Source organism: Silene latifolia, chromosome 1 (assembly GCF_048544455.1).
Source record: "Silene latifolia isolate original U9 population chromosome 1, ASM4854445v1, whole genome shotgun sequence".
Lineage (NCBI taxonomy): Eukaryota > Viridiplantae > Streptophyta > Magnoliopsida > Caryophyllales > Caryophyllaceae > Silene > Silene latifolia.
In genome coordinates this window covers 195,914,923-195,940,567 of record NC_133526.1, presented here as the reverse complement: position 1 = coordinate 195,940,567, position 25,645 = coordinate 195,914,923, and the positions used below count along the sequence as shown (strand labels likewise).

Sequence of the window (25,645 nt, the reverse complement as noted above, 5' to 3'; positions counted from 1 at the left end):
TATCAAATGCAGATAAATGTTCTCGCAAAATCCGACTATCTCTCTGTCTCACTCCTCTCATTTTGATCTTCATCTTCCTCATTTTGATCTAGTAATCTTCATCTTCCAAAAACCATCACAGTTTCTTCCTATCAAGATTCAATCTCATCTTAACCATTCAATTATATTATGATTGGGCTTTCTTGGTCGATTTTGATAAAGGGTTAGCAAATATGATGAAAGCTTGGAATTGTCGTCGGCAGATCCGTGGTTAAATAAAGGGATATTCGTTGGATTTCTGCGCTATCCCTGAATTCATCGTTGATATGACGGAATTCGATCGGATCCAATTCCTTACCACCAAGGTTTATCTCTATTTTCAATCCTCTATTACAGTATTTTTCGCACAACCATTCTGTTTTGCATGTAACGATAGTTTTTGTTTTTTGTTATTGTGATTTGTTTATTATGATTTTTTTGTTAATTATAAGATGAATTTGTAATTATATTGTGGTTCAATTATGTTTTTTTTTTCACTACCAAATTAAATCGGCGGTGGACATAGGGTCGGATATTCATTTTATTTTATTTTATTGAATTGAAGGAAATTGTTATTTGTTGATGATTAATCGGGATATAGAGTATGAAAAATGTGAAGGTGACACCAAATCGTGATTCAATTTGATCGGTAGGGTCGGATAATAATAATAATAATAATAATAATAATAATAATAATAATAATAATAATAATAATAATGGTCTACAGCTCCAAGTGATTCCGTTAGATACGTCAATTACAGTAAATAAGAAAGTGACACAAAATCGTTATTAATATTATTTTATAATTTTATTAACTATTCCAATCCAGGTATGCTAACTTGCTATTACAAATTTTGAAAAATCTCCTTAAATACTACATTAGCCGTAGCATTAGAAATTACACCCTTTTGGTCAGAAATAAGAATTTTCAGCCCATTCTTGTTGTTTACCCTCGATATGGCTAGGTACAGTTGACCATGGTTGAAAACGGGTATCGGAAGATACAACCCAACATGACTTAGAGATTGCCCTTGAGCCTTATGAATGGTCATTGCGAAAGAAATTGCTAAAGGAAATTGTTTCCTCTCAAATTTCATTGGGAAATTAGAGGCGGACGAAGGGGTCATTGATATCCGAGGGATATACACTTGGCCTCCTATGTTGCTACCTGAGATGATGGTAGCTCTAATAACATAATTTCCTAAATCCGTTACCATGAGCCTTGTGCCATGACACATACCGACTGAATGGTCAATAGTTTTTAGGAGCATTACAATAGCCCCCACTTTCAACCATATAGCATTACGTGGAAGGCCTAAACAGTTCAATGTGTTTAGGAATTTTATACTTCTAGTTTCTGTTTTGTTCTCTTCCCTCTGTAGTTGGTCACAACTTCGGTAAACTTTTCCCTTGCCTGGTAGTAAAGACATTATATACTGGTTGACTGAATCAACTATGGTTGGAGTTGGAGTAAGGATAGCCCTCTCTTGAAAATAATCCGGGTTACATAAGTTATTTTCGAAAGACGCATACGTGCTTTTGACGATTGATATCAAATGTTCGGTTGTATCCTTTATTAGGACATCATCTGGAATATGTAAAAAGTTTTTTTCGCCAGTCACTCCTCCTATTGCACCTTCTCCAACCTTCTTTATCCATTCATCAAATTCTCGTAACTCCTGGTCTTTGATATCAAAACTCCCCAAATCAAGGCGCATATTTCTCGTTAAGTGCAACACCTTGGAAAAGGAAATTAAAAAAATTCGTCAGTTTTTAATAAACCTGTAAATGCTCTTAAGAATTAAAAATAGATGTTCGGCAAAATTACCTTGCATTCACTCCATAGATAAGAGGAATTAATAATAGATCCTACAATTTTGTCTCTGCCCCCTTTTGTATATAAGGGTAACAACTGTCTGAAGTCACCGGCGAAAACAACTAATTTACCTCCAAATGGCTTTTTTGAGGTTTGCATTACATCTCTCAAACTCCTATCAAGAGCCTTTATACAAAACTTGTGTATCATAGGAGCCTCATCCCATATGATGAGCTTTGTTTTACGAAGGTGATTGGCCAAGTGACGACCATGTTTGATGTTTTTGCAAGTGGAGTTTTCGGATATGTCTAATGGTATTCCAAATACCTCATGGGCTGTCTTTCCTCCAGAAAGGTAAGCTGCTGCGATTCCACTCGAAGCGACAGGGAGAACAATATCTCCTCTGCTTCTTAAGGCGGCGCAAAGTGCCTTCAAAATAAATGTCTTGCCTGTACCTGCATGACCATAAATAAAGAAAACTCCTCCACGATCCATAGCTACTGATTCCATTATTTCATCATACACTGACATCTGCTCCATAGTCATAGATGAGATAAGAAAAGTGTGCTCATAAGTTAATTCTCTTTTGTCATAACCAAACTCGTTTAATAAGTTGTTCTCTCTGTGAGTTGATAGTATAGCACCTGGAATAGGCATTCCATAGAAATTTCGTAGGCTGCTGCTGTTAATTTGCAGAATTCGCTCAATATCAATTAATGCATGATGTTTCAGTTCATCGTCTGTCAATTTCAACTCTGTGAAGTGGTAAATGGAACCATATTATTAGACATCATGTGCAATATTATTAGATTTTTCTACAAATCAATAAATTAGAACTTGAGCAATGATATATTTAACATTAGACTTTACCTTTGTTGTGAAGTAAATTCCGCTGTTGTTCTAGAATGTCGCCTGATAACATATGCCATGTTTTTTCCCACACTTTTTATGGATGTGAAAGACTTCTTGAAAGCAACATTGAAGCAAAGAGATTTCTGATATTACATATGGACCCCCAAGAATATGCTTCTCGGATGGCAGAATAATTTTCTTTGTCATCTTCTGATATGGCTATTGATTTTCAAAAACAATGTTAATGACTGTTTAATACTCAACATGAAAAAGAAAGGAGCATAATTCAAGACTAAGTGAGGAATTTAAATTAAATCCATCAGCAATTATGACACGTATGTGATTCGTTCATTTTTTTTTTCATCTGTGAAGTAAAATGAAATTTAACATAGACATACTCATCATAAAACATACCTTCATTGTCATTAAATGTCATTGATATTCTATGTGAGGTAGGAACATCTCCGGATAAAATTGGATTCATGAATGCGATTAATTACTGATGAACACTATTCTCACATCTCCGGATAAAATTGGATTCATGAATGCGATTAATTACTGATGAACACTATTTTTTTTTTTTTGAAAAGAAATGAAATATGATTTTTAGGTGACCTAATGTACGTTGTATGTTATATATATATATATATGATATGATTTTTTAGCAGACAAATTTTATTATTTTGATATTGGCACCAGAATTAGAGCTATAACTAATAAATAATAAATAATATCTCTTATATGATTTTCTGATTTTTTTGGTTATCATTTGATTCCTAGAATAAAAAAAAAAAGATGTTTGATTCTGAGGATATATATTATAAAAAAAATATATTGACTATATCTTATTGACTTTCTAAAATTATCTAAATATTAAGTTAATATATATTTAAGTCTATGACATTGACTTTCTTAAATAATATCTCATATAATTTTTACCGAATCTTTTTTGTTATCATTTGATTCCGAGATTAACAAAAAAAATATATTGTGTATATCTCTTTGACTTTCTCAAATTATTTTAATAGGAAGATAATTATTTTAATAGTAAGATAATCCTAACAAATATTCACAAAAAAGATATTACTAACAATTCATATTTCATATTTGATTTTATTTGCTATCATTTGTTTATGAGAATATCCAAAAAAAAATTATTAAGTATTTATCATTGTCTTTCTGAAATGATCTAAGTATTAAGTCAATATATTTTTTTCTATCATTTGTTTCTAAGAATTATCAAAAAAAGAAGATATTACATGAATATTGTGTCGTCATAAAATGTTTTTCCTTCGTGCATGTCATGGTACACATGAATAACATGTTTTTAAATTATAATAGGTTATCTAATTTGAATGTTTTAAATAACCAAATAAGTACGTTAAAAATAAAAAGTTAAGAGAAATCGTTATGCAAATTGTTATTATTCATTAAGTGTGAAAAATATAATGAAATGCAAATTGTAGTAAAATATCCATGATGTAGACTATATAATCAATTCTTCACAAACTGTCAAAAATCTCCTTATAAACTACGTTAGTTGTCATATTAGAAATCCCCGCATCTTTGTCGCAAATGAGGACTTTCAATCCTTTCCTGCTTGTCACTCTTGAAACGGCAACGTATAGTTGTCCGTGGCTAAAGACGGGCTTAGGGAGATACAACCCTACATGAGCAAGAGACTGTCCCTGACTTTTATTAATAGTCATTGCAAAACAAACGGTCAAAGGGAATTGTCTTCTCTCAAACTTAACTGAAAACTTAGTAATGTCTGAAGGGGTTAATGTGATTCGAGGGATATAAACGCTGTCACCCATATTGCTTCCGGAGAGTATGGTAGCTTTAATCACACGCTCCCCTAAACCAGTTACCACAAGCCTAGTACCATTACACAGTCCATTTGCTTGATCAATGTTTCTAAGCAACATGACTATAGCCCCAACCTTTAGTGTTAGAACGTGATTAGGAAGTCCCGAACATCTTATTGTGTTTAAGAACTCCGTGGAGTATAGATCTTGTCTCCCTAAATTACCTTCATCTTTGCTTATTTGGTCAGAACTCAAATAAATCCGCTCATCTGCCGTAATTTGAGACAATATATAATCATTCACGATCTCAACTATATCGTGAGTTGGAGCAAGGATCCCTCTCACAAAAGTATTTTGCATTTCCCAAATTTTGAACCAAAGATGGATATGTGCTTTTGACTATGGAGGCAATTGGGTCACCATCATCCTTTATGAGTATGTCATCAGGAAGCTGTAAATCAACAGTACCATCATTTTCTTCTCCGGCAGTCCCATCTCCAACCTTTAGGATCCATTCAGCAAACTCTCGTAACTCTTGTACATCAGTCTCTGAACTTCCTTGTTGTAGACGCATATTTCTTGTAAGGCGCAGTACCTGATAAATTTATATCGAATGAAATTAATACGTAGCTAATAATAATCATAATATGAAATATTTAAGGAAAATATTTACAATTTGTTGAAGTGATATAACAATTACCTTGCATTCACTCCATAGATAAGAAGAACTTAGGGCCGAGCTAACAATATCCTGTTTGGTTCCTTTTGGGACCACGGGTAAGATTTGTCTGAAATCACCTCCGAATACAACTACTTTTCCCCCAAATGGCATATCTGAATATCTTTTATTCGATATCCGCATCACATCTCTTAGACTTCTATCAACAGCCTCGAAGCAAAATCTGTGCATCATTGGAGCCTCGTCCCATATGATAAGCTTTGTCTTAAGTAGTAGTGCAGTTAAGTCATTACCGGGCTTGATAGCCGGGCAAGTGGAGTTTTCTGATACATTGATTGGTATACCGAGTCTTGAATGGGCAGTTTTGCCTCTTGGAAGTAAAATCGCAGCTATTCCACTTGAAGCAACCGGCAATACAATTTCTCCTTTTCTTCGTATGGCAGCGCATAATGTCCGCCATAGAAATGTCTTGCCCGTGCCTCCATAACCATAAACAAAGAAAACCCCTCCACATTCTTTTGCTACAACCTCCATAATTTCATCATATATCGACTTCTGCTCGCTAGTCATCGATGACATTAGCTTTTCATGCTCGACTCCTAACGCTTCCTTATCATAAGACAATTCATCCAGTATCAACTTGTTCCTATATTCTGTTGATACCAAACTATCTGGAAATGGCATCCCATCAAACCTCCGGAGGGTACTGCCATTACTCTGGAGAATTGCTTCAATTTCGGCTAAAGCGTAGTTTTGCAATTCATGATCGCTTAACTGCAAATCTGTATTGTGAATAAAAAACATCGCTTTACTTAATTAATGCATGCTTTGGAAAATAATTTCATTTAAGATAAAATTAGCTGGACACTAAAGTTCAAAAATTGGTAATTATCTACTTCAAATTATATGAGCTTCAGTATTTTACCTTTAATTCGAGAAATTGTTCGTTGCCTATGGAGAATGTCATCTGAAAGTTTATCCCATGTCTCTTGCCATACTTTTTCTGGTTGTGAAATGCTACCGGAAAGTAACAGTGTAGCAAACAGTCTTCTAAGATAGCATCCAGAACCCCAATCTGCCGCTTCGTTTATGGCATCGATGTATTCTTTGTCATCACCTAACAATCCTAATGCATAACATGCTTCTTTGAAAGTTGGATGAAGAACCTTATTGACTGTTCTTATGTCTTCGAATGATTTCGGGCCCTTCACAAAATTCAGTAGGGTCCTCAAATAGAACCTTTCACCACAATTTGGCGAAACGTGATACAGTCTACCAAGAGAAAACCCACGTTGCCTTGGTGTCCACACTCGATTGTCTTGATTCCAGACAAATTTTGAAGGGATCTCGACATACGTTAATTCCCTAGCTTCCGCATACTCTTCATTACACCTCATCTAGGCTAGGAACATTGTCTTCTCAATCAAGGGCCTTTGAATGACACTGTCTATTGGATCATCGTCATTAAAGACAACACTCTGCTCATTCGGTAAGTGGAAGCTTAACCTCTGTACTGGTGGGGTCCGATAATGTGTATCAAATGCGAAGATTCTCCAAGAAGCCTCACATGCTGAAATATAACGACAGTCATAAAACCTCTTGATTTCATCAATCTTCTCAGGGTCATCAGCATTCTGGCGCATGTGAGATGATTGAAGTGTCACTCGATCATAACCTTTATTTATATACTTGAATAAATACTTTATCGAGCGTGATTGGTTACACCATTCGACATTTATATGAGCTCGATATTTCAGTAATAACTTTGGGTTATATGGGACTACAAAGCCATTGTGTAGTTTTTCCCCTTTCTTCACAACAGTTATCCCATTTTTCCTCCTTCTATACACCGGGTAACCATCTTCATCAATAGTTGTCCTTTGATTGAATTGCCTGGGAAAGTGCTTAGTGCATTGGCCCCTGTCCATGCATGGTGACCGTGGGAAGTGCTTTCCACATGGTCCATGCATCATATATTCTGTAACCGCCTCGTGTAATTCGGGATTTTCAGCTGGATCAGGGATTTCGGCCGAAATAATATTATCTATGTCATCCACCTCTAATAATTTATCGCCGCTGTTTAGAAATAGGATAATGTGAGCATGCGGTAAGCCACGCTTCTGGAACTCTATAGTATAAACCACTGTAAATTAAAATTGTTTGTGAGTAATTGGATGACGAAAGATCACGCGTATAGTTATCAGTGATATATAAATTACGATAATATTATATCTAAAGTAGTTTTAGGATTGTTATCCATACCTCCTCTTGGTCGTCCAAATATGTGGCGCTCTTTCAAGTCTTTTATCAACTCATTGAGTTTTATACTAAATACTCGGCAAAGAATATCTGGTCTGTCCTCTGGTCTTAGTCCTCTTTTCTTTACAAATCTTGTTATTTCTGGCCATTTTGGATTGCATGTAAAAGTTATGAATAAATCAGGATACCCTGTCCACTTGCAAATCACCATAGTGTCTTGGTAGTTTTCCCGCAAGTAACTATACCCCGGAGTAAATGATGGTGGAATGATGATGCGACATCCAATCGATGATGGATCAATGGCTCCTCTACCTACAGCATCTGCAAGGTTCTTATAGCTCTCAGACCGGAGACTTTGTTGGTTATTCCTTATGTAAGATAACTGTTGAGACTCCACCATCATGTATCCGTCAACCAAAAATTGCTGGTATACTTTTCCAGCTATTAGAAAAGTCGTTCTCTCACCAGATCGGTCTTGGATCCGATAAGCAAATAATTCCCTCATAGTTAGCTTATTCCTCTTGCTTGTCGTCTTGCTCGTTGAGGCTTTATTAGTAAGTCTGTGATCTATGCCTAATCTAAAACCATCTTCCCCAAATGGAAATAGTAAGGGATATTGCAAGGCAAGATACGAAGGATGTAGCTCAGAGATTCGTTTCAATGTACCGTTCTGCGTCTCAAGTATGATGTCTCTTTGATCAATTGCATCAGTAATGTCTCCAACAATTAATGCTGCAATCCCGGAAGCTGTAGGTAGATTATAGGTTCGTCCGTCTGTCTTCCTACCACCAATCAGTCGAAGTTTAACTTCCCCACATTCAGCAGACTGAAAACGATCTCTAGCCATTCGGAAAGTTTTTGCGAGACGGTTGTGTTGGTCAATCATCCCTTGTAGTAAAGCTATTAATTCATCGCTAAATTGTTCAGGTCTTCCGAAGCTGAAATAGTACACTCTGACTATTAGTTCTACTCATAGTCATAGAAGGTCTAACAAACATTATAAATTAACCATGCACATCTATAAAATTAACACTATAAGTAATATTAATTTAAAGAACACACCTGACAACATTTTTCCTGTTGTTTATCTCTTCCTCTGTATCAAATATGTAAAGTTGGCAGAACTTAGGACGTGCTGTTTCGGAGGGTAACAAACTACCTATCAAGTGGACATTTTGACCGCCCATTTTAAAACAATAAGGTCCCTGACCTTGATTTACTGATGTATCAATTCTACCTCCCATAGATGTAAAGGAAAACATCATATTGTATGATCGGATGTTGTCAATAAAATGTTTGCTTAGGGGATGTTTATTGCTTAGAAGTTCCCAGAGTAAAGGTGGTGGGTCTCGTAATTTAGGAAGCTGCACCTTTCCTTTCATACAACAGATTGAAAATTCTGGATCACTTGAACTTCTGTCCTTCCTTGCTCTTTCTTCATACCACATTTGTGCTTCACAATATCCACATTCATATGTTGGGTCGCCAATATCCCAGTAATCAGGATGGTGAACTGTACAGTTGGGTGTATCACAACTTTAAAACCATATCATTTCAATATAATATACAATAAACGTAAAAAAATTGTTGAAATCGTGTATATGTATATTTAAGATCTTTTATATTTTGAACGTGCGCTAAATTAATGTATGAGTACCTTCAACTGCTTCAGTTTCAACATCTTCTACATCTTGTACTGTATCATTGATGTTTCTAGCAAGAGATTGTAACACAGAGGTTCTTTGGTGGGAAAATGACTTTCTTTTTATTGTCTTCCTTTCTTGCCCTGACGCACTGAGACCGTTTTGCCGAGTATTTTCTTCATTGGTATCTATATTATTGTAAGATTGTAATGCTAACATGTATGAAATGGCATATCTTATGATAGTACATTGAATATATAAAAAAGACCAAGTAAATTTAATGAGTGATAATAAATGACAATCTGAAATCGTGGGTTACATTACCATTTTGTGATCGAATGTTAAGTGTCAGACTTGAATTATTGACAGATGTGGGTGTTAGATCTGACACAATTGCTATTCTCTTTTGTCTTTGCAGGTTGGCAATATGTGCACATTGTTCCGATTCCTTATTAGCCGGCAACTCACCTATAAGGAAACTGTTATGTCATATGTTTCATTTTGGTAAGACTAATGCTTTTAAAATTACAGCTAAGAAAAACTTACTTGTTAAAGTGTTGCTTTGAGGAGAATTGTAGTCGTTAGACTTTTCTTTACGGTGATAACTTGGTGTGGAGTAAGAACTACTCTCTAATAATTACATGTAATGAAAATAATAAGATTGATTTTTGTAAACGTAATGCATAATAGTAAATTCATAATTTTAAGATGTACACATCGTGTATATGATATATCATTTTTCGTTTGTCAGAATAAATGATAATTGGTAGTTCAAGTAGTTCAGAACTGAAAGTCGGTTATTTAAATTTTATAATACTTACCTCTGATGGTGGTAATGCAGGATATCGGAGTCGTGGAGGCATTGATGTCACAGTCATCCGTTTGGCAACGGCTGGACTGATTAGCAGATAAGATCATTTTTCCCCTTTTTCTTGCTACATTTTCATTTACTCGAGTATATAATGATGTGGCTGAAAGCAATGAAACACAAAAATTGAAATAAGGTATCTTTATTTAAAATAACAACATAAACCTATCTCCTTTTTTTTTTTTTAATGAATGTATCCCTATTTGATATTCGTATAACATACCTCTGTTCATGTTGTTGATGTTGTTGTAGGATGTTGGGCTTGTTGTTTCGTTGATATCGTTCTCTATCATTTCATGGTGGCTGGGTTTCTTAGCAGATAAGATCAATTTTCTCTTTTGTCTTGACACATTTCCATTTACTCGACCATCCCCTATCTATAAAAGCTGAAGCATTCTTGGCTTTCTATTGGTCCCTGATTTTTAGGGGATGAGAAATCTTTTATTTAAGTAGGGCCCTCCATGTTTTGTGTACGTATTTAATTCCTCTCTTTCTTGCTTTCATTAAATAGATGCTTTCATTAGTGATTGATTTAATTTAATTCCTTGATCCTTAATTTAATTAATATTAATAATTAATAATAATATAATAGTAGGATTAGTAGTAATAATAATAATAATACCTTTTAAAAAAATAATAATAACCATAATATTTATTTTTTTAGAAAAATGACAGATCGACTTTGAAAAAACTGATAAACAAATTACTCCGAAAAAAAAAGAAAAAAAAATAACAGATCTATTTTGGATATAAATAAAAAATAAAGATAATAATAACCATAATATTTAAATAAATTAATTACAAATCGGTTTGTAAAAAAACCAGCGTAGTTTTTCATGAAATAATAATAATAATAATAGTATTAAAAAAAACAAGAAAAATGATAGATCTACTTTGCATGTAAAAATAATAATCATTATTTCCTTAAAAAAATGATAAATCTGCTTAAATTTTCATTTAAGAAATAAAAATCAACGAATATATCAAAATATTCACAAAAAACATAAATGATGTAAAATTGGACTCACAATAATCGTATCACAAAGGACAAATCAAAGAGGAAATCATGCAGTATAATTATTGATGATATATGGTGATGAGTGATATGATGGAGACGGTAGATGGGGGTAGTGATTTTTATTAGATGAAGGATGAGTGAGGGTGATGAAAAATTGAAAATGAGTAGAATATGAAGCAATAATTTGAGATTTTTGACAGAGGGGCCGGTGAAGTGAGATTGAGAGGACAAAACTCATGGAAATGATATAAAACTAAAGTGCTAGGGTTTGTTTGGAGTGGGCCGTGGGGTGGGTTTTATTTGGGTTGGGTCGTTCGGTATTTGGTCGGATAATATATTAGAAGATTTTGATAATATTTAATTGGTTTTTTTGGATTGGTCACATTTTATTTACTTTGGTCATAATATAATAAGTAGAGGTGACAATTATTGACACGACCTGAAAACTCGACACGAACCCGACATGAAGTTAGCGGGTTCGAGTTAAGACGTTGTGACCCATTTAAGTAATTGGGTTGACACAAACACAACAGGAAACTTAAAATGGTCGGGTTATGGTTGAGCTTTTTTGACACGAACCCGACAAGAATAACCCATTTATTTAAAAGTATATATATCATAATATTTGGATTTAAATAATAATCCAACCAAAAAACTTTAAAATAAGCATCTTTATTCATTATTTTTGGGATAATAGAGTTATAAAGCTTAACTTATTTATTATTTTATTGGGTTAAACAGGTTAAATGGTTTAAAATGATCTGTTAAAAAATAAATGGTTAAACAAGTCGGGTTGGGTTATAGAAAAATTAAATGGGTTGGGTTAGGGTTGAAACAAATGATCCGTTTATGTAAATGGGTTGGGTTAGGGTTGGGGTAGTGATGATCCGTTTAAAGTTAACACGAACACGACACGACCTGGTATGTTTGCCAGGTCTAATATTAAGTCGTAAATATGCAATACCCTTCATAATCTTTACTCTATAGGACATTTTAGATTACTTATGCATTTTTTAACATGTATTACATCGGATAACTGTGACTAACAATAACTTACTCCCTCTGTCATACTCATTAGTTATCAATTAAATTCCACACAAAGACCAATGAGATATAATAATAATAATAATAATAATAATAATAATAATAATAATAATAATAATAATAATAATAATAATAATAATAATAATAATAATAATAATAATAATAATAAAAATATTGCATCATAAATCTACCACTTACACATGTACAATTTACAAAACAGTTAGTACAATAGAAATGATAATGATAACTATTGACTAATACTAAAAATAGAAAATGATAACCATTGACTAATACTAAAAATGAAAAATTATAACTATTGACAAGGACCAAGTGAATATATTATTTGTACGTCGAATCTAAAATTCTAGACTATTTATATTGGCACAGTGAACATTTAATCATGTTCTTTTATATGCACATCGAATGATTGCGCCTAACAAATTCATTGCATTCCCTTTCTCCATTTTTTTTTTATCTTCTCACCTTTCTATTACTAGTTGTTGCCCCGCGCCCTATCGGGCGCGGTGCCCCAATTTGGTTAAACGTGTTTTGGATGTTAAGTTGCGTATAGTATTTGTAGAAACTGTAATAAACCATAGCATTAGTATTTACAATAAAAGTTGTTCGTCTTACACATGCATAACGAAAAGATTATATGCACCTATTACATTTTTCATTAGGCCCTAAATATTACTAGTGCTTCCAAAATATTATATTTGTTATAAAGTACATACTTATGTTACATAGATGTAACTTCATATTGTTATTTTTGTGTAGTGGCTTTGTTATGAATATCATGCTGTTGAAGTTACTGGTTGTTGTGGCAACTTGGTTTCTTTGATTTTGATCCTTCGATTTTCACGGAGATAAGTTTTGGTGCTTCATCTGAAGTTGCTGTAATGGGTGTATTATCTGCAACTTGATGCTCTTTCCCTCTTTTTTCAGATTGAATGTCGTTGGCGCTTCTTCTGATCAAGGTTGTTTCCGTGTTATTCTGGTCAGAGGCTTCAAGGGAGCAGACTTGTGCGCAGTTAGAAGGGATGTGGTTATCAAGTGATGCACATGGTGTTTCTTCCGTTAAGTTTACAACTTTTTTCAACACCCAGTGTAGTACATTGTTTGTTGAGAGGGTTGTATTAGGTCCAACTTCAACTGTTATTGCAGATGTCTGGAGATTGCTTTTCAGCAGTTCAAATCTGTCAGTGTTCTCCTGTAAATGTAGTGTGCGGTTGTGAGTTAGGTTTTTGTATATTTATGTAGAACTTAAAGTCTAGAAATTAGGACGGAATAATAAAGTACATACTGTATGTTTCATTCTGAAAATATCTGGAGCAAGCATGTCGAACATTTTTTCGACGTCTGCGGTGAAAGCTGTTATTGGTAGTGTGCCAGTACCATCAGAAATTTCACAGTTGAATGTCACCCTGTAAGGCTTATTAGAAAGTGGGTTCTAGATTTGAAGGATTAGCTGTATCGGTAACTATAGAGTAAAGAATGTTTTTTACCTTGGGATAGATTTAGCTTCTGTCTTTGTACAGTTTGAGCATATAAAGGTATTTCCTGCTGAAGTGTCTGTACGTTTGTTGCAGTTTGAGCATCCTAAATATGCGTTTATCTTTTCAAAGACAGGTTCTGGTATAGTGACTTGCAGAGTATATCTTTCATCTTGCAGAGTGCTATTTGCCTGCATATTATGTGGTTGTTAGACAATTCAATATTGTGAATTTTTTATTGTGGGATTTACTAACACTGACAATATCTAGTTATGCAGCTCAAGCAGACAATGTGGTGTGTGAAATGTGTGTGTTTAAATATCAGCTAGCGGGAAGTACGTTGATTTTAAAAAGACAAGTCTGTATTACCTTTTTCATGCGTAGTTTAGCAATTGTTGTGTTTTGTTGGTTTCCCATTAAGCCTTTGAGTGCTAGAATTCTTGCTTGGATTTGGCATAGTTTGCTTTTTTGGCGAGCTGCCCTGGATTTGGATGTGAAGGTGTTATTAAGGTTGTTTCATTTTAAATATAAAAAATGCTACGAGAAGGGTTTACCAGTCCTCCAAAGCGCGGGCCTTGTCACCGTCAGGTGAATGTAGAATTGTTGTCGACATGGTGGTTGTCATTGAGAAACCTGTGTTTGTGTATGTAGTTAGTTTTTGCAATTTGACTTTGTAAAGTAATATTTGAAAATGGAAGATGATTGTACCTCTGTGAGGTGACACTTTGAGTGCTGTAAAACCCACGACCTGTAGTTGCTCTGCTTTTTGTAGCAGCAGATCCGATTCTTCTTCAGCCAAGTCGTTCCAAGCAGAAATGAATAGTGGTTGTTCAGTGCTAATGTGTTGTGCATAGGACATTTGCATAAATTAGTAAGAAAGTTATATATTGTTTGTTAGTAGTGGCTGATATTTTCAATTAGTAGGACAATTACCTGTGATCAATGACGGAAATTTCACGGGCAGCAATTACACGTCCTTCATCTCTGGTAATTCTTCGTGGGTGGTTTTCCACAAATACAACAACAGCAGTGATATCTGGACATTTTTGTAAAGGTATTAGGCCTTATAGTCAGTTTATATTAGTGATGAACTGCGGATGAGTACCGGCATAAGTTTGTATTCTTACCAAATTTTTCGTCCGGGTCAGCAGTTTTAGGAATCTGAGCAATGCTTCTATACTCGGGTAGGATGGGCCCTTGACTACTGTCAGCGCGTTCCACAATTGCTGGCTTGCCAAATTGCATTTGGTACTTTAAATCTGATGTAGATATTCGCCATTTGTCGTCACAAGGTTTGATTGGTGCATTAGCAATTTCATAGTCACCATTATACATTAAGACGTCCTTATATCGTTCTATTTGTTCCCCAAAGAGTGTGGCGCGCATCTTTGTTCCCTATAAGTGGTGAAGTTATTGTTAGAATATAGTTAGTATTGAAATTAGTTGTGTCTGATTTAGTGGAGATTAAAACATTTGCAAGTAGCTTATTATAGGTAGGAATATTTAATGCCTTTTCGTCCTCTAACAGCAAGTTCTGGTATAGGGTTCCCTTTGTGGGCGATCGTTTTGGACGTCCTTTCTCAATGACGTGCACCTTAACTTTGTAGTTTTTGCTTGATGTTGTCAGTTGGCTAAGATATACTTTATTTGGCCGCATCCTGCATGTAAACAATTGTAAGCGTAAAGATATGTTGAAAGTTGTATTGTGATGCTTAATTAGGTGTAATTTCATAAACTGCTAAATTTTTCAGTCGTTTAGATGTGGTCATGGTACCAACTGCCATCTGGGATCTTTTAAATAACTCACAGTCTACTCTATAAGTTCTCAGACGAATATGAGGAAACAATAACCAATAAATACCTATAGCAATGCAAAATGACATGGTTTCTAATGGTAATGCACAAGCGGCAAGAGGTAAGATATTAATAGCAACGTTCACCTTGAAAAAATTATCTAATCAACAACTATTTAAAATTAATGCAGAAGCATTTAGCAAGAAATATCAGGAACTTCAAGAATTAAAAGGGGAAGTTATCATACTCTGCGAGTGTCTCTGAACTGTCGTAAGTTGGTTAGAGTCCTATCTTAGTTATCATAAAAGTGTATCAAGTCTACCGTAATTTCTACAACAGACATGAAAAAAAACAATGATACTTTTTCTGTTTTTAGCTTTACAAACATGCCCAGACAGCCAGTGTACAAACACTACCCAATCAAACCAACAAATTTATAAAGAGAAGATAACAAAAACATCAAATAAAATAAGTCTACTCGCTCTTCATTCATTGCCTAATAAGTGGACGGCGATAAAGTTATAGATTAAGGCGACCATGTAAATTCTTAAAGATTTAATTGAATTGACTTTTGCATGCAATCAGTGAAAACAACAATAGCAAATTGCAGAATCACTAAATAAGCTGAGATTAATAGTTTAAATACACAGAGGTAACTTTTAAAAAAGCAATGTGCAAACAGATCATGGGTAGATTATATGCTGGTGCAGCGGGTTTAAGCAGGTGAGTGATATGTAATCTGTAATAAGCAGCCCATGCATGATTGGCTTGTACGATTGACTACTGTAGATTGGAAGTATACGACATTGCATAGTAGAAGATTAATAATGGACAACTTAAATAATAGAAGCAGTGGCTATAATATTGATCAATTGCATGCGCTTAGATCTTTAATTTCAGTAACAGCAGTAGGTTAGTAGTTTAGAACATGCATATGGAAATGATTAATGCCAATGATAGTGAGGAGATGCATGCAATTGAATTGGCAGCAAATTAGTAATGAAAAACATGCAAATTGGAATGTTTCATGCCAATGATTGTGAGGACATGCATGCAATTGAATTGGCGATTTACGAAATCCAGATGTGTGAAGGATCAAGTGCCTAATGAACTATTTGGCAATAATACTCACATAAACACTATTATTCTGGTGAAACCATTTGGCGTAAGCCATTGTCTAAGTGTAGACTTCCTTATAACATAAGAATGTAAAACATGCAAGAAAAAAGGACTTATATTAATATAAAGTAAATAGTAACAAATTAACAATGAAGAGTATACAAGTTTAGAGAATGAGTATAAATAAAATTTATCATATGCATGCAGTAATCTATGGAATAAGATGTTAATATCAGTCATAGTTTTAGAATAAATATATGGAAATTTTATACAAAGGTGAATATAAGTAAGAGATAGTCTTGCATACCTTTTGTTCTACACTTCTTTCTTGTTTGCTGTTTCTGGTGAGTTGTGTTAGTGCTTGTGTTTGTTTGGTGGAGTAATAATAATTTGTGAATCTATATGTAGTGTGTGAGTCCTTTTATAAGTCTGTAAAAGTTAGGTGTTTTTTTTTTTAAGTTTTTTTTTTTATCAAAAAATTGAAAAGCTGCAATATATTAAATGCATTTCTCAGATATAATTTTTAATGGGATAGTGGCTTAAATCCGTCTGGGACAATAAGTTAGTGCCGCTAAACCGACTGGGGAAAAGTGTTTATAATTTCAGTGTATGAGTTGCTAAATGTTTAGGTTGATCTATGGTTATTTTGCTTCTAATGCATGCGTAACTATAACATCCACATTTTTTTTTTTGATATTGGTGTTGTTCCTTAAGTTAATCCTAAAGAGCTAGGAGTACCGTGTAATTAGGTTTAGGTGTTGGGCTTTTTTGGCTTAGTAAACAAACACAAATGTCTACAGCAAAATGTTTGCATTATAATATTGCCATTTGAACATAGTTACATGAGTAGTTTTTGTAGAATACATGATTCAAAAGATACAGATTGGTAATAGATCTAAAGCAAGTATTACTTGCTTTAGAACAGAACACTGACTGTAGTAAGTTCAAGTGTTCCCAAAAGCTAACTATTTAATAATATACATTATTTTTTCCCAGCGTTGAGATCGTATGCACGGGGATGTCTAAGGGTTATTTGAACTGGTGTTGTCCTTCTTTGTAGAATTGTTAATTTCAGCAGTTGGAGTTGAAACTTGTGACATTGTTTTCCTTACTTCTCCATTTTTCCTAGCATCTGCTGTTCCATTTGTACTGTCCTATTTCCAGAGTTCATATCTAATTTTTCAGGCTGTTGTTCCGGGTTGTCTGGCAGAGTTGTTGTGGCAGTTTCTTCTGTGCTGTTTGTATAACAAGTGCCTATGTTGCTGGTGTAACCTGAGCTGTGTTTATATTTTTGGTGTAAGGAACTGTCTGTAGCTCCGTCATTGGAAGGCTGTTCTTTGTTGGCTTGGTCAGTGTCGTATGATGAGACAGTTGTTGTTTCTGCGGGTCTGCGGCTAGTATGGATATCCACACTTTCTAATTCCCATTCTACAGCGTTGCTAGTTGCTGTTATTGTAGCTGGGGCAACTACAATTGTGAATTGGGATGCCTTAATAAGATTTATTGTTTCTTGAAATGCTTCATATTTCCCCTGTGCAGTTTGAAACTTGTAGTTATTAATCATAGAACTTAGAATATTCAAATGTTCAGAATTAATAATTGCATGATAACTTACCTTGGCTTTCATTTTGACAATGTCACTGATTTGCATGTGTAAAATCTTTTCTGCATTTGTCGTGAATGCTGTCACTGACAAGTTTCCAGTGCCATCAGTAACTTGGCAATTAAAAGTTGCCCTGTTTTTTGGGTGGTTTGAAATGTTAGTAAGCAGACATTATAGAATTTCACCTTACATGGATGATTGAGTTGCCACTTAAGCATTTTTTTACCTGGGCAATGATATAACATTGTCTGTCAAACAGCTAGTGCAATAGTAGACATCTCCTTCTCTTGTATTTGTCTGGTTTCCACATTCGGAACAACCTAAATATGTATTAACCTTGTCGAAGCTTGGGTTTGGTATTGTGACTTTGAGGATATACTTTTCCAATTGAGCTGAGTTATATGTCTGTGTGACAGAGGCGTAGTCCATGCTTCAGAATAGGTGGTAGTTTTTCTTATGTAAAAATTAAATTTGTTTGTCACTTAAATACCTGTTTCATAAGCAGTTTTGCGATCGTTGCTTTGTGTTTATTTGGGAATGATCGACGACCATTTAAAATGCGTTCTTGCATTTCGATCAGCTTTGGGCGGTTTAGGCTGCGCCTGCATTTTTAGTGATCTGTGTTATCTGTCCAATGAGGTTGCTGAAATGGTGTAATCAGACTTAGGTTGGGAGTCTTACCAGTCTGCTAGGTTTTTCAGCTTTTCGCCTGACGGTGAATGAATAAATGTTGTCGACATTGTACTGGCCATAGAGAAACCTGTGATTTGTACTTAGTGAAGTTAGTTGTGTAAACATTTTCAACTGTAATAATAAGTTTAATTATAGTATTAAATTCTACCTTTGTAATTGCAAGGTTTCAATGCTGTGATGCCTAGCAGTTGTAACTTAGCCGCTTTTGAAAACAGCAAATTGCAGTCTGTTGAAGCTAAGTCGTTCAAGGCAGCGATAAGAAGTGGATGTTCGGTGCTGACAAGTTATAAATAAGGAATAGACAGCTTAGATACAAAGTTGTAAAAATTTATAATGTAATATCTCTATATTTGGATTCATTTCAAATTACCTGTGATCTAAGATGGCAAGTTCTCGAACTTTGTATTCTTTCCCCTGTTGTGTGGTGATATTGTAGGTATGTTCTTCGACAAAGATGACAACGCCCATAACATCTACATACAAATAGGGTCAGTGATATTTATATGTGTAAGATTTCCGTATGCATTTGTCACAGGTACTGATAAAAAGGTTGTTATTTTACCATATCTTTCATTTGTGGCAACCACTTTTGGTATTTCACATATGTCTTTATACTTTGGATGAATTGGTCCTGGCGCCATGTCTAGAGAACGAATGTTAGTCAGACGGTTGAAAACCATTAGGTGCTTGTGATCATCTGGAGTTGCTAGTTGTTCTTTGTGAGAAGTTTTGATTGGCGCATTTGAAATTTCATAGTGGCCGTTGTACACCAAGGCGTTGCTGTATAGTCCAATTTGTTCACCAAAGAGTACGCCACGTATTTTAGTACCCTGCAAAGTTACCGTAGCATTATTTTCTTTGTATATGTGCTTACTTAATACATATTTCAGCTTTTTCCATTACTAATATAGAGGATGACGAAATTTGTAATACCTTTTCATCTTGGAGAAGTAGATTTTGGTATAAGATCCCTTTTCTTGGCCAACACTTTGGGCGCGTTTTTTCTATAACTTTGACTGTCACACTATAATCCTTAGTTGTTGTAGTTAGGTCATTAAGATAAAGGCGGTTATTTGTCATCCTGCAAATTGTGATATTAGCATAAGTGGAAGGTAATCTGTTTACCTTAGATTGTGATATTTGCAAATTGTGATATCTAAGCGGAAATGATTGACACTGTAATGTGCAAGTTCCTAGTTAATATTATGGTTGAATGCAAGATCAATGTATATAAGTTTGGTTATACTGATATTTGGTTGCATGCAATTACACATAATCAGTTTTAGTGACATTGGATTACATGCATGTATAGTATGCAGATATAGTCTTTAAACCAGATAAATGGCCCAAAATCTTAATTTGATCATCTGTAAATGAATAGAAATCCTAAAGCTTAGCTTAAACAATAAATAAAAGATATATGATCAGTTGATCGCATATGTGGACAAAGGTAGAAGATGATATTGGACAACATTAGTAGCCGGACGATTACATGCATGCATAGTATGCAGATATATTCTCTAAACCAGATCAGTGGTCAAATATCTTAATTTGGTCTATTGTAACTGAATACGTATCCTAAACCTGAACTTAAACAAAAAATAAGAATTATATGATCAATTAATCGCATATACAAACAAAAATAGAAGTTGATATTGGACAACATCAGTAGTAGGATGATGTGTATTTTCAATTCAAATACAGGTACTTATTTATATTCGCATGACATGAATGTGTACCAGTATGTTCAATTTCTAATTTTTCACTTGCATGCAGTTATTAGAGCTGGAAGATCATGATATTCACATTTTTAATAAACATTTTTTGGTATCTTTGAATGCGTTGCTTACCTAGATGCAGAAAGCTTATAACAAATAAGCTTCTGATTAACAATATTTAGGAATTGTGAAACAGGGTGAAGGTTACAGAGCGTACCTTTGAAGACGATGTTTTCAGTTGCCTTTCTAAGTTAACTCCGTAATTCTGTTGTTTTTTTTATTTGTGTGTGATCTAAATGGGTTTGTGTAGTCTTCTTTTTATAGTGGACATGAATTTCGGTATGTTTGGAATACCTTTAAATGTAAAAGTTTTACTTATTAATACATGCATACAATAGAAGGAAAAGTAAGTTGTTTATTATAAGTGGTGGTGTTCAAGACTACTTTCCTTACTGATCTGCTTTCAGCTGCCTTTAGGAAATAAGTAGGTTAAATGTAGCTATAGCATGAACGTTAGACGGAATGTAAGGGGTTCGGGTATTTTGGTTTGTCCATAATAACTCGTGTGAATTAGCATTAAAATTAGGACAGTCATGCTTACCCGCTTAACTTTCAGAGATTCAAAACCGAAGATCAAGGGGGCCATTGCATCTGGCGAGATAGTAACTATTACTGAAAGTTAAATTTCGGATTTTTGCAAATACTGTATCTTGTAGTTTTTGTAATCCAACGGATATTGTGATGTGCTTTAAAATAAAATGGATTACATAAAAGTAACAGTCTAATCAGAAGTTTTAGCTCAGTGTTGTTTGGTGAACCAGCCATAATCAGATTTGGTGTATTTGTCGATTTGGTTTCAGGAAAGCGTGTCACCAAAATAGTGTGTAGTGCCGGCATCATTGAAGTTGTTCTGTTGTGATGTTAAATCTCCATTATGATTAACAAAATGGTGTTATTTTAATTTATTGTTATTCAAGAGGAGATTTGGCGTCTGAACTAAGTTGTGTCTGGAATTTTGTTAACTGGATCTGTTTGAACTGCGTAACCTATGTACTGGATACTGTAGACACAACGCTGGTCGTACATTTTAGTTTTCCATATAAATAAGCATGGCTGTTATATATGCCATTTAAGTCTCTTTGATTTCAATAGAGCTTAAGTGAGAAATTGAGCTTTTGCGGAAAATGTTCGCTCGGTTAATAGTTCTAACTGATAGAATGATCTTGATATTGTTCTGGGACAAATATACATTCCTTTTAATATATTTGGTGCCAAATTACACAGTTATGACTTCTAATGACGATGAGCGCAGCTGCAGTTTCTGTTGAGTAAACAACTGCAAAACCCAAACATATAGCAACATTGAATTAGATAGTTGTTATCACTGGCAAATATATGTATCGAAATGAATTTGAAAAAGGAATAATACCACAGCAAAACAAAAAAACCTACCTGTGAGGAAATTGCTTTGCTTTTTGTAGTTAATGTCATTCTGTTGATGTTGCCAATTGTTTACATGTGATTGCTAGAAAAGGAGAAGGTAATCTGTTGAAGAAAAGTGCAAATAAATCAACGTATAGTAATTTCCTGACTGCAAGTTTACAAGAAATTTCCAAATAGAAATAAAAATGGGAATACAATTTGTGTCAATAATGTCGTAGAAACTGCAGATAAATATTGTCCATTTTCAGATTGAACACAAACTATTAGTTGTCTACATTACCATTTATGAGTTATTGACCTACTTTTAGAAGTGTCATCCTCTAAGGTGAGTCAAGAAAACAGTACCTAAGTTAAAAATGGTATTGGGCTAAAGTGGCTTCATTCCAGCAGTCATTAGGCCGTTGAAATAATGTTGCAACAGCAGACGTCCAAAAGATTTGCAGGTGTGTTTCATCAGAAAAGAAACTGCATTCCTGTATTTGCCTTGTAACTGGTAAAATGACAATGTCAAATGTTTATCAGAATCAATTATGAGTATATATATATAGAGAGAGAGAGAGAGATAAAGAGAGAGAGAGAAAGAGAGAGAGAGAGAGAGAGAGAGAGAGGTAGACATATAGACAGGTACAAATGTTTGTGGTTGTGTAATGAAAACTTACATAAGTCAGTTGCTAAGGGATAATATTTGCAAGTCGTAGAACGGTGAATGACACAACGTTTTTAACATGGGTATCTGATGTGGAATCTGCCTTTGTGTTTGACACAACTGTAATTTGTTTTGATGATCTAGCACGGGAGAGCGCCACGTATAATTGGCCATGTGAAAAACAAGGCCTAGGGAGATACACAGCCACTTGGCTAAGAGTTTGACCTTGTGATTTGTTGATTGTCATTGCAAAGCTAAGCTTCAATGGGAACTGGTTCCTTTGGAATTGGAATGGATAATTACTTGATGCTGATGGCCGCAACTTAATGCGCGGAATGAAAACATGCTCCCCTTTATGGTGTCCAGTTGTTATGATGCATTCTATCAAGTTAGGGGTGAAGCGCTTGCAAAGTAATCTTGTTCCATTACACAAGCCAAATGATGGAAGTATGTTCCGTAACAGTATGACCGGACAATTTTCTTTCAAGACAAGTTCATGTGGACTCATTCCTCCTGGACAAAGCTTATTGACAAACTCAGCTGGGTAAATATTGCATTTGTCATCTAGTACTGTGTCATAGCTTCGGTATGTCACTGCATCTCCCGGAAATTTGTTTATCAAGACAGAATTTATTGCATCAACATCATCGTTGATTGGTGTAAGGATAGCGCGAGTTGTAAAAATGTCTAAATTAAATTCAGTCAAATCAATTTCGGGAAATGCAACAGCTGAGATTTCAGTTATAGGATCTGGACCAGTCTGAGAAGAATGGCGAATAATCTCATTTGGCAGTTGTACCAATTGGTTTTCTTCAGTTTGTAATTCCCCATTGCCTAGGGACAACAAGAAGCTAGAGTAGATAGGATCTTCCCGTGCTCGCATATTTTCAGTTAATCTGAATTTGATAAATTCTGGCCAGAATGAAGAGTTAACTATACTTGCTTCTACTGCTTCTCTTTGCGTTTTATGAGGAATTACTGGTAGAACTTGTCGGAAATCACCTCCAAAAACAATGATTTTTCCACCAAAAATAATGTCTGCGTTGCACAAATCTCGGAGTAAAAGATCAAGTGCATCGACATTAGCCTTTTTTGCCATTGAAGCTTCATCCCATATAATTAAACTGGTTTCCCTTATTAATGCAGCTAGACTGCCTTGTTTTGGTACGTCACATGTTAGAGATGCATCAGTATCAAGAGGAAGTTTAAATCGAGAGTGTGTTGTTCTTCCAGAAGGTAGATTAGCAGCAGCTATACCAGAAGTAGCTGTTGGTAAAACAATTTTCCCCATTAAACGGACCTCTGCATATAATGCATTATACAGGAAAGTTTTACCTGTACCCCCTGGGCCGTCTATAAAGAATGCTCCTGGCTTTTCTTCTTTGACATGGGAAACTATAACATCAAATGCTGTTTTTTGCTGAGCATTTAGCATATTCCGACAATCAAGACAATCTTGTGGAATAGGAGCGTCAAGTGCGTCTATGATATCTTTTGTCCTTCGGATTTCATCATCTTCAGACTCTAGTAAGTAGTCTAAATTGAAATCCTTTAGAGATTTACCCATTGCTTCCAAGGACATTTCCACTGACGATGCTGTAAGGTGGCTTACTTTTTTAGGGTCATTTGGGAATTTATGTTGTAAATCCTGTGATAGATGAGGGTAATATTTTGCCCATAGTTCACCTGGATTTCTTGGTTGGCAAAAGATGAGTACTACAGCAAACAGATGCCTAAGCGCATAAGGCATCTGAACTTCACATGCTTCACCCAAACACATATCAACTGTATTGTCTTCTTCAATCAAGTGACGTTTCAGAGCAGCTTCTTGGAAAGTTGCGTATGTCTGTCCATTAACAGTACGCAAATCTTCAAAAGACTTTGGCCCTCGAACATGAAGAAGCAGTATACGCAGAAAATATCGCTCTCCTTCTGAAGGAGAAACGAAAACAACTCGGCCAATCACCAGAAGTTTAGTTCTCCTCTTAAACCATCTTTTCTCTTTTTTATCCCATCTAAATTTTTTAGTAAAGTTACCATAAGATAACTGCTCAGCTCCTTCCTTGCAATTTTCTGCAAAAAATTCTGTAAGAGGTGTCCGAGCACGCTTTGCATTTGCAACAACTGCTTCTAAATTCTCGGCTGGGTTCAAGTGCAAAGACTGCATATTGTGTAAATGTACAGGCAAAACCATAACTGGTGGCTGCGTTTCAAATAGTTCAAATCCATAAATACGCCACATAGCTTCACATGGTGAAACCCATCTACCAGATTGGTATTGCTGAATTTCATCAACAGGTTTTGGATTACCACTCTTCACAACATTAAAAGATATCTTATCGTGGCCCTTGTAGACATATTTATATAAATATTTAACAGCTTCAATTGTTGAGCATACTTCCACATTTATATGGCAGTCGAAGAGTGACAATAAGTAGGGGTTATATGGTATAACCCACCTGTTGTTCAATGACACTTTTCGAACAAGTGCAGTTTGTCCGTCATCGCGCCTTCTATACTCTGGATAACCATCTGAATTAGTTGTTGTTTCAGTTGTAAAGCTCTTTGGGTAATTGTATTTGCACCGACCCATACTGTTTTTTTTCTTCATGCATTGATAGTCTGGGTTGAAGTTACCACAAGGTCCATGAATCATGTGCTTCAACACTAATGCACGTAATCTTGGATTGTCTGAATGTGGTATTTCAAATGAGACACAAACTTATCAAAGTCGGAAGGGGAATTGAGCTTGTACGGTGGCTTTAGAATAATCAACATGTGTGCGTGTGGAAGACCCCGTTTTTGGAATTCAACAACATAAATAAAAGCTGCCACTTTTCCAAATATATGCTTTTCCATTATCGCTTTCTTGAGCTAATAATTTGGCGTGGAAAACCCTTACAACTATATCTGGACGATTTTGGGCTTCTTCTCCAGGTCTAAGTAGCTCTTTTATTTCTGGCCAACTTGGATTACATGTCATTGTTAAAAACAGGTCTGGTTTACCATACTCTTGGACAAGAGCCATTGCGTTGAGATATCTTTTTTTCAGGTCACGAGGTCCACCTATATATGTTGGAGGTAAAATAACCCGGCGTCCTACATTTGCAGCACAACTTTCCCCAGCATCT

General features: G+C 35.0%; 4 protein-coding genes across 4 annotated transcripts; all 4 read right to left on the bottom strand.

Annotated features, from left to right (window-relative positions):
• Positions 1-863: 863 nt before the first annotated feature.
• LOC141590494 (uncharacterized) lies at positions 864-3,122 on the bottom strand. The gene is made up of 3 exons (XM_074411084.1): positions 3,101-3,122; positions 1,847-2,589; positions 864-1,757 (listed from the first exon to the last, which is right to left on the bottom strand). Exons 1-3 carry the CDS (start codon positions 3,120-3,122, stop codon positions 864-866), a joined length of 1,659 nt encoding a protein of 552 aa, XP_074267185.1.
• A 1,066-nt stretch (positions 3,123-4,188) lies between these two features.
• LOC141590489 (uncharacterized) lies at positions 4,189-6,570 on the bottom strand. Its single transcript, XM_074411080.1, has 4 exons — positions 6,099-6,570; positions 5,195-5,955; positions 4,840-5,089; positions 4,189-4,763 (listed from the first exon to the last, which is right to left on the bottom strand). Exons 1-4 carry the CDS (start codon positions 6,568-6,570, stop codon positions 4,189-4,191), a joined length of 2,058 nt encoding a protein of 685 aa, XP_074267181.1.
• LOC141590483 (uncharacterized) lies at positions 6,571-10,236 on the bottom strand. Its single transcript, XM_074411077.1, has 7 exons — positions 10,167-10,236; positions 9,897-10,046; positions 9,400-9,543; positions 9,090-9,287; positions 8,495-8,945; positions 7,436-8,370; positions 6,571-7,316 (listed from the first exon to the last, which is right to left on the bottom strand). Exons 1-7 carry the CDS (start codon positions 10,234-10,236, stop codon positions 6,571-6,573), a joined length of 2,694 nt encoding a protein of 897 aa, XP_074267178.1.
• A 12,303-nt stretch (positions 10,237-22,539) lies between these two features.
• On the bottom strand, positions 22,540-25,170 carry LOC141590478 (uncharacterized). The gene has a single exon (XM_074411071.1). It carries the CDS (start codon positions 25,168-25,170, stop codon positions 22,540-22,542), a length of 2,631 nt encoding a protein of 876 aa, XP_074267172.1.
• Between the last annotated feature and the right edge of the window lie 475 nt (positions 25,171-25,645).

Bases quoted from the DNA above. Each gene is read 5' to 3' on its own strand.
- LOC141590494 (XM_074411084.1), bottom strand. From the start codon at position 3,122: ATGACATTTAATGACAATGAAG. The intron at 2,590-3,100 runs GTATGTTTTATG...ACCACTTCACAG, and splicing joins GACATTTAATGACAATGAAG to AGTTGAAATTGACAGACGAT. The intron at 1,758-1,846 runs GTAATTTTGCCG...TCCTTTTCCAAG, and splicing joins ATCTATGGAGTGAATGCAAG to GTGTTGCACTTAACGAGAAA.
- LOC141590483 (XM_074411077.1), bottom strand. From the start codon at position 10,236: ATGATAGAGAACGATATCAACGAAACAACAAGCCCAACATCCTACAAC. The intron at 10,047-10,166 runs GTATGTTATACG...CATTGCTTTCAG, and splicing joins CATCAACAACATGAACAGAG to CCACATCATTATATACTCGA. The intron at 8,946-9,089 runs GTACTCATACAT...CCAACTGTACAG, and splicing joins TGAAACTGAAGCAGTTGAAG to TTCACCATCCTGATTACTGG.
- LOC141590489 (XM_074411080.1), bottom strand. From the start codon at position 6,570: ATGAGGTGTAATGAAGAGTATGCGGAAGCTAGGGAATTAACGTATGTC. The intron at 5,090-5,194 runs GTAATTGTTATA...TAAATTTATCAG, and splicing joins ATCTATGGAGTGAATGCAAG to GTACTGCGCCTTACAAGAAA. The intron at 4,764-4,839 runs GTGAGAGGGATC...AAATTACGGCAG, and splicing joins GGGAAATGCAAAATACTTTT to ATGAGCGGATTTATTTGAGT.
- LOC141590478 (XM_074411071.1), bottom strand. From the start codon at position 25,170: ATGATTCATGGACCTTGTGGTAACTTCAACCCAGACTATCAATGCATG.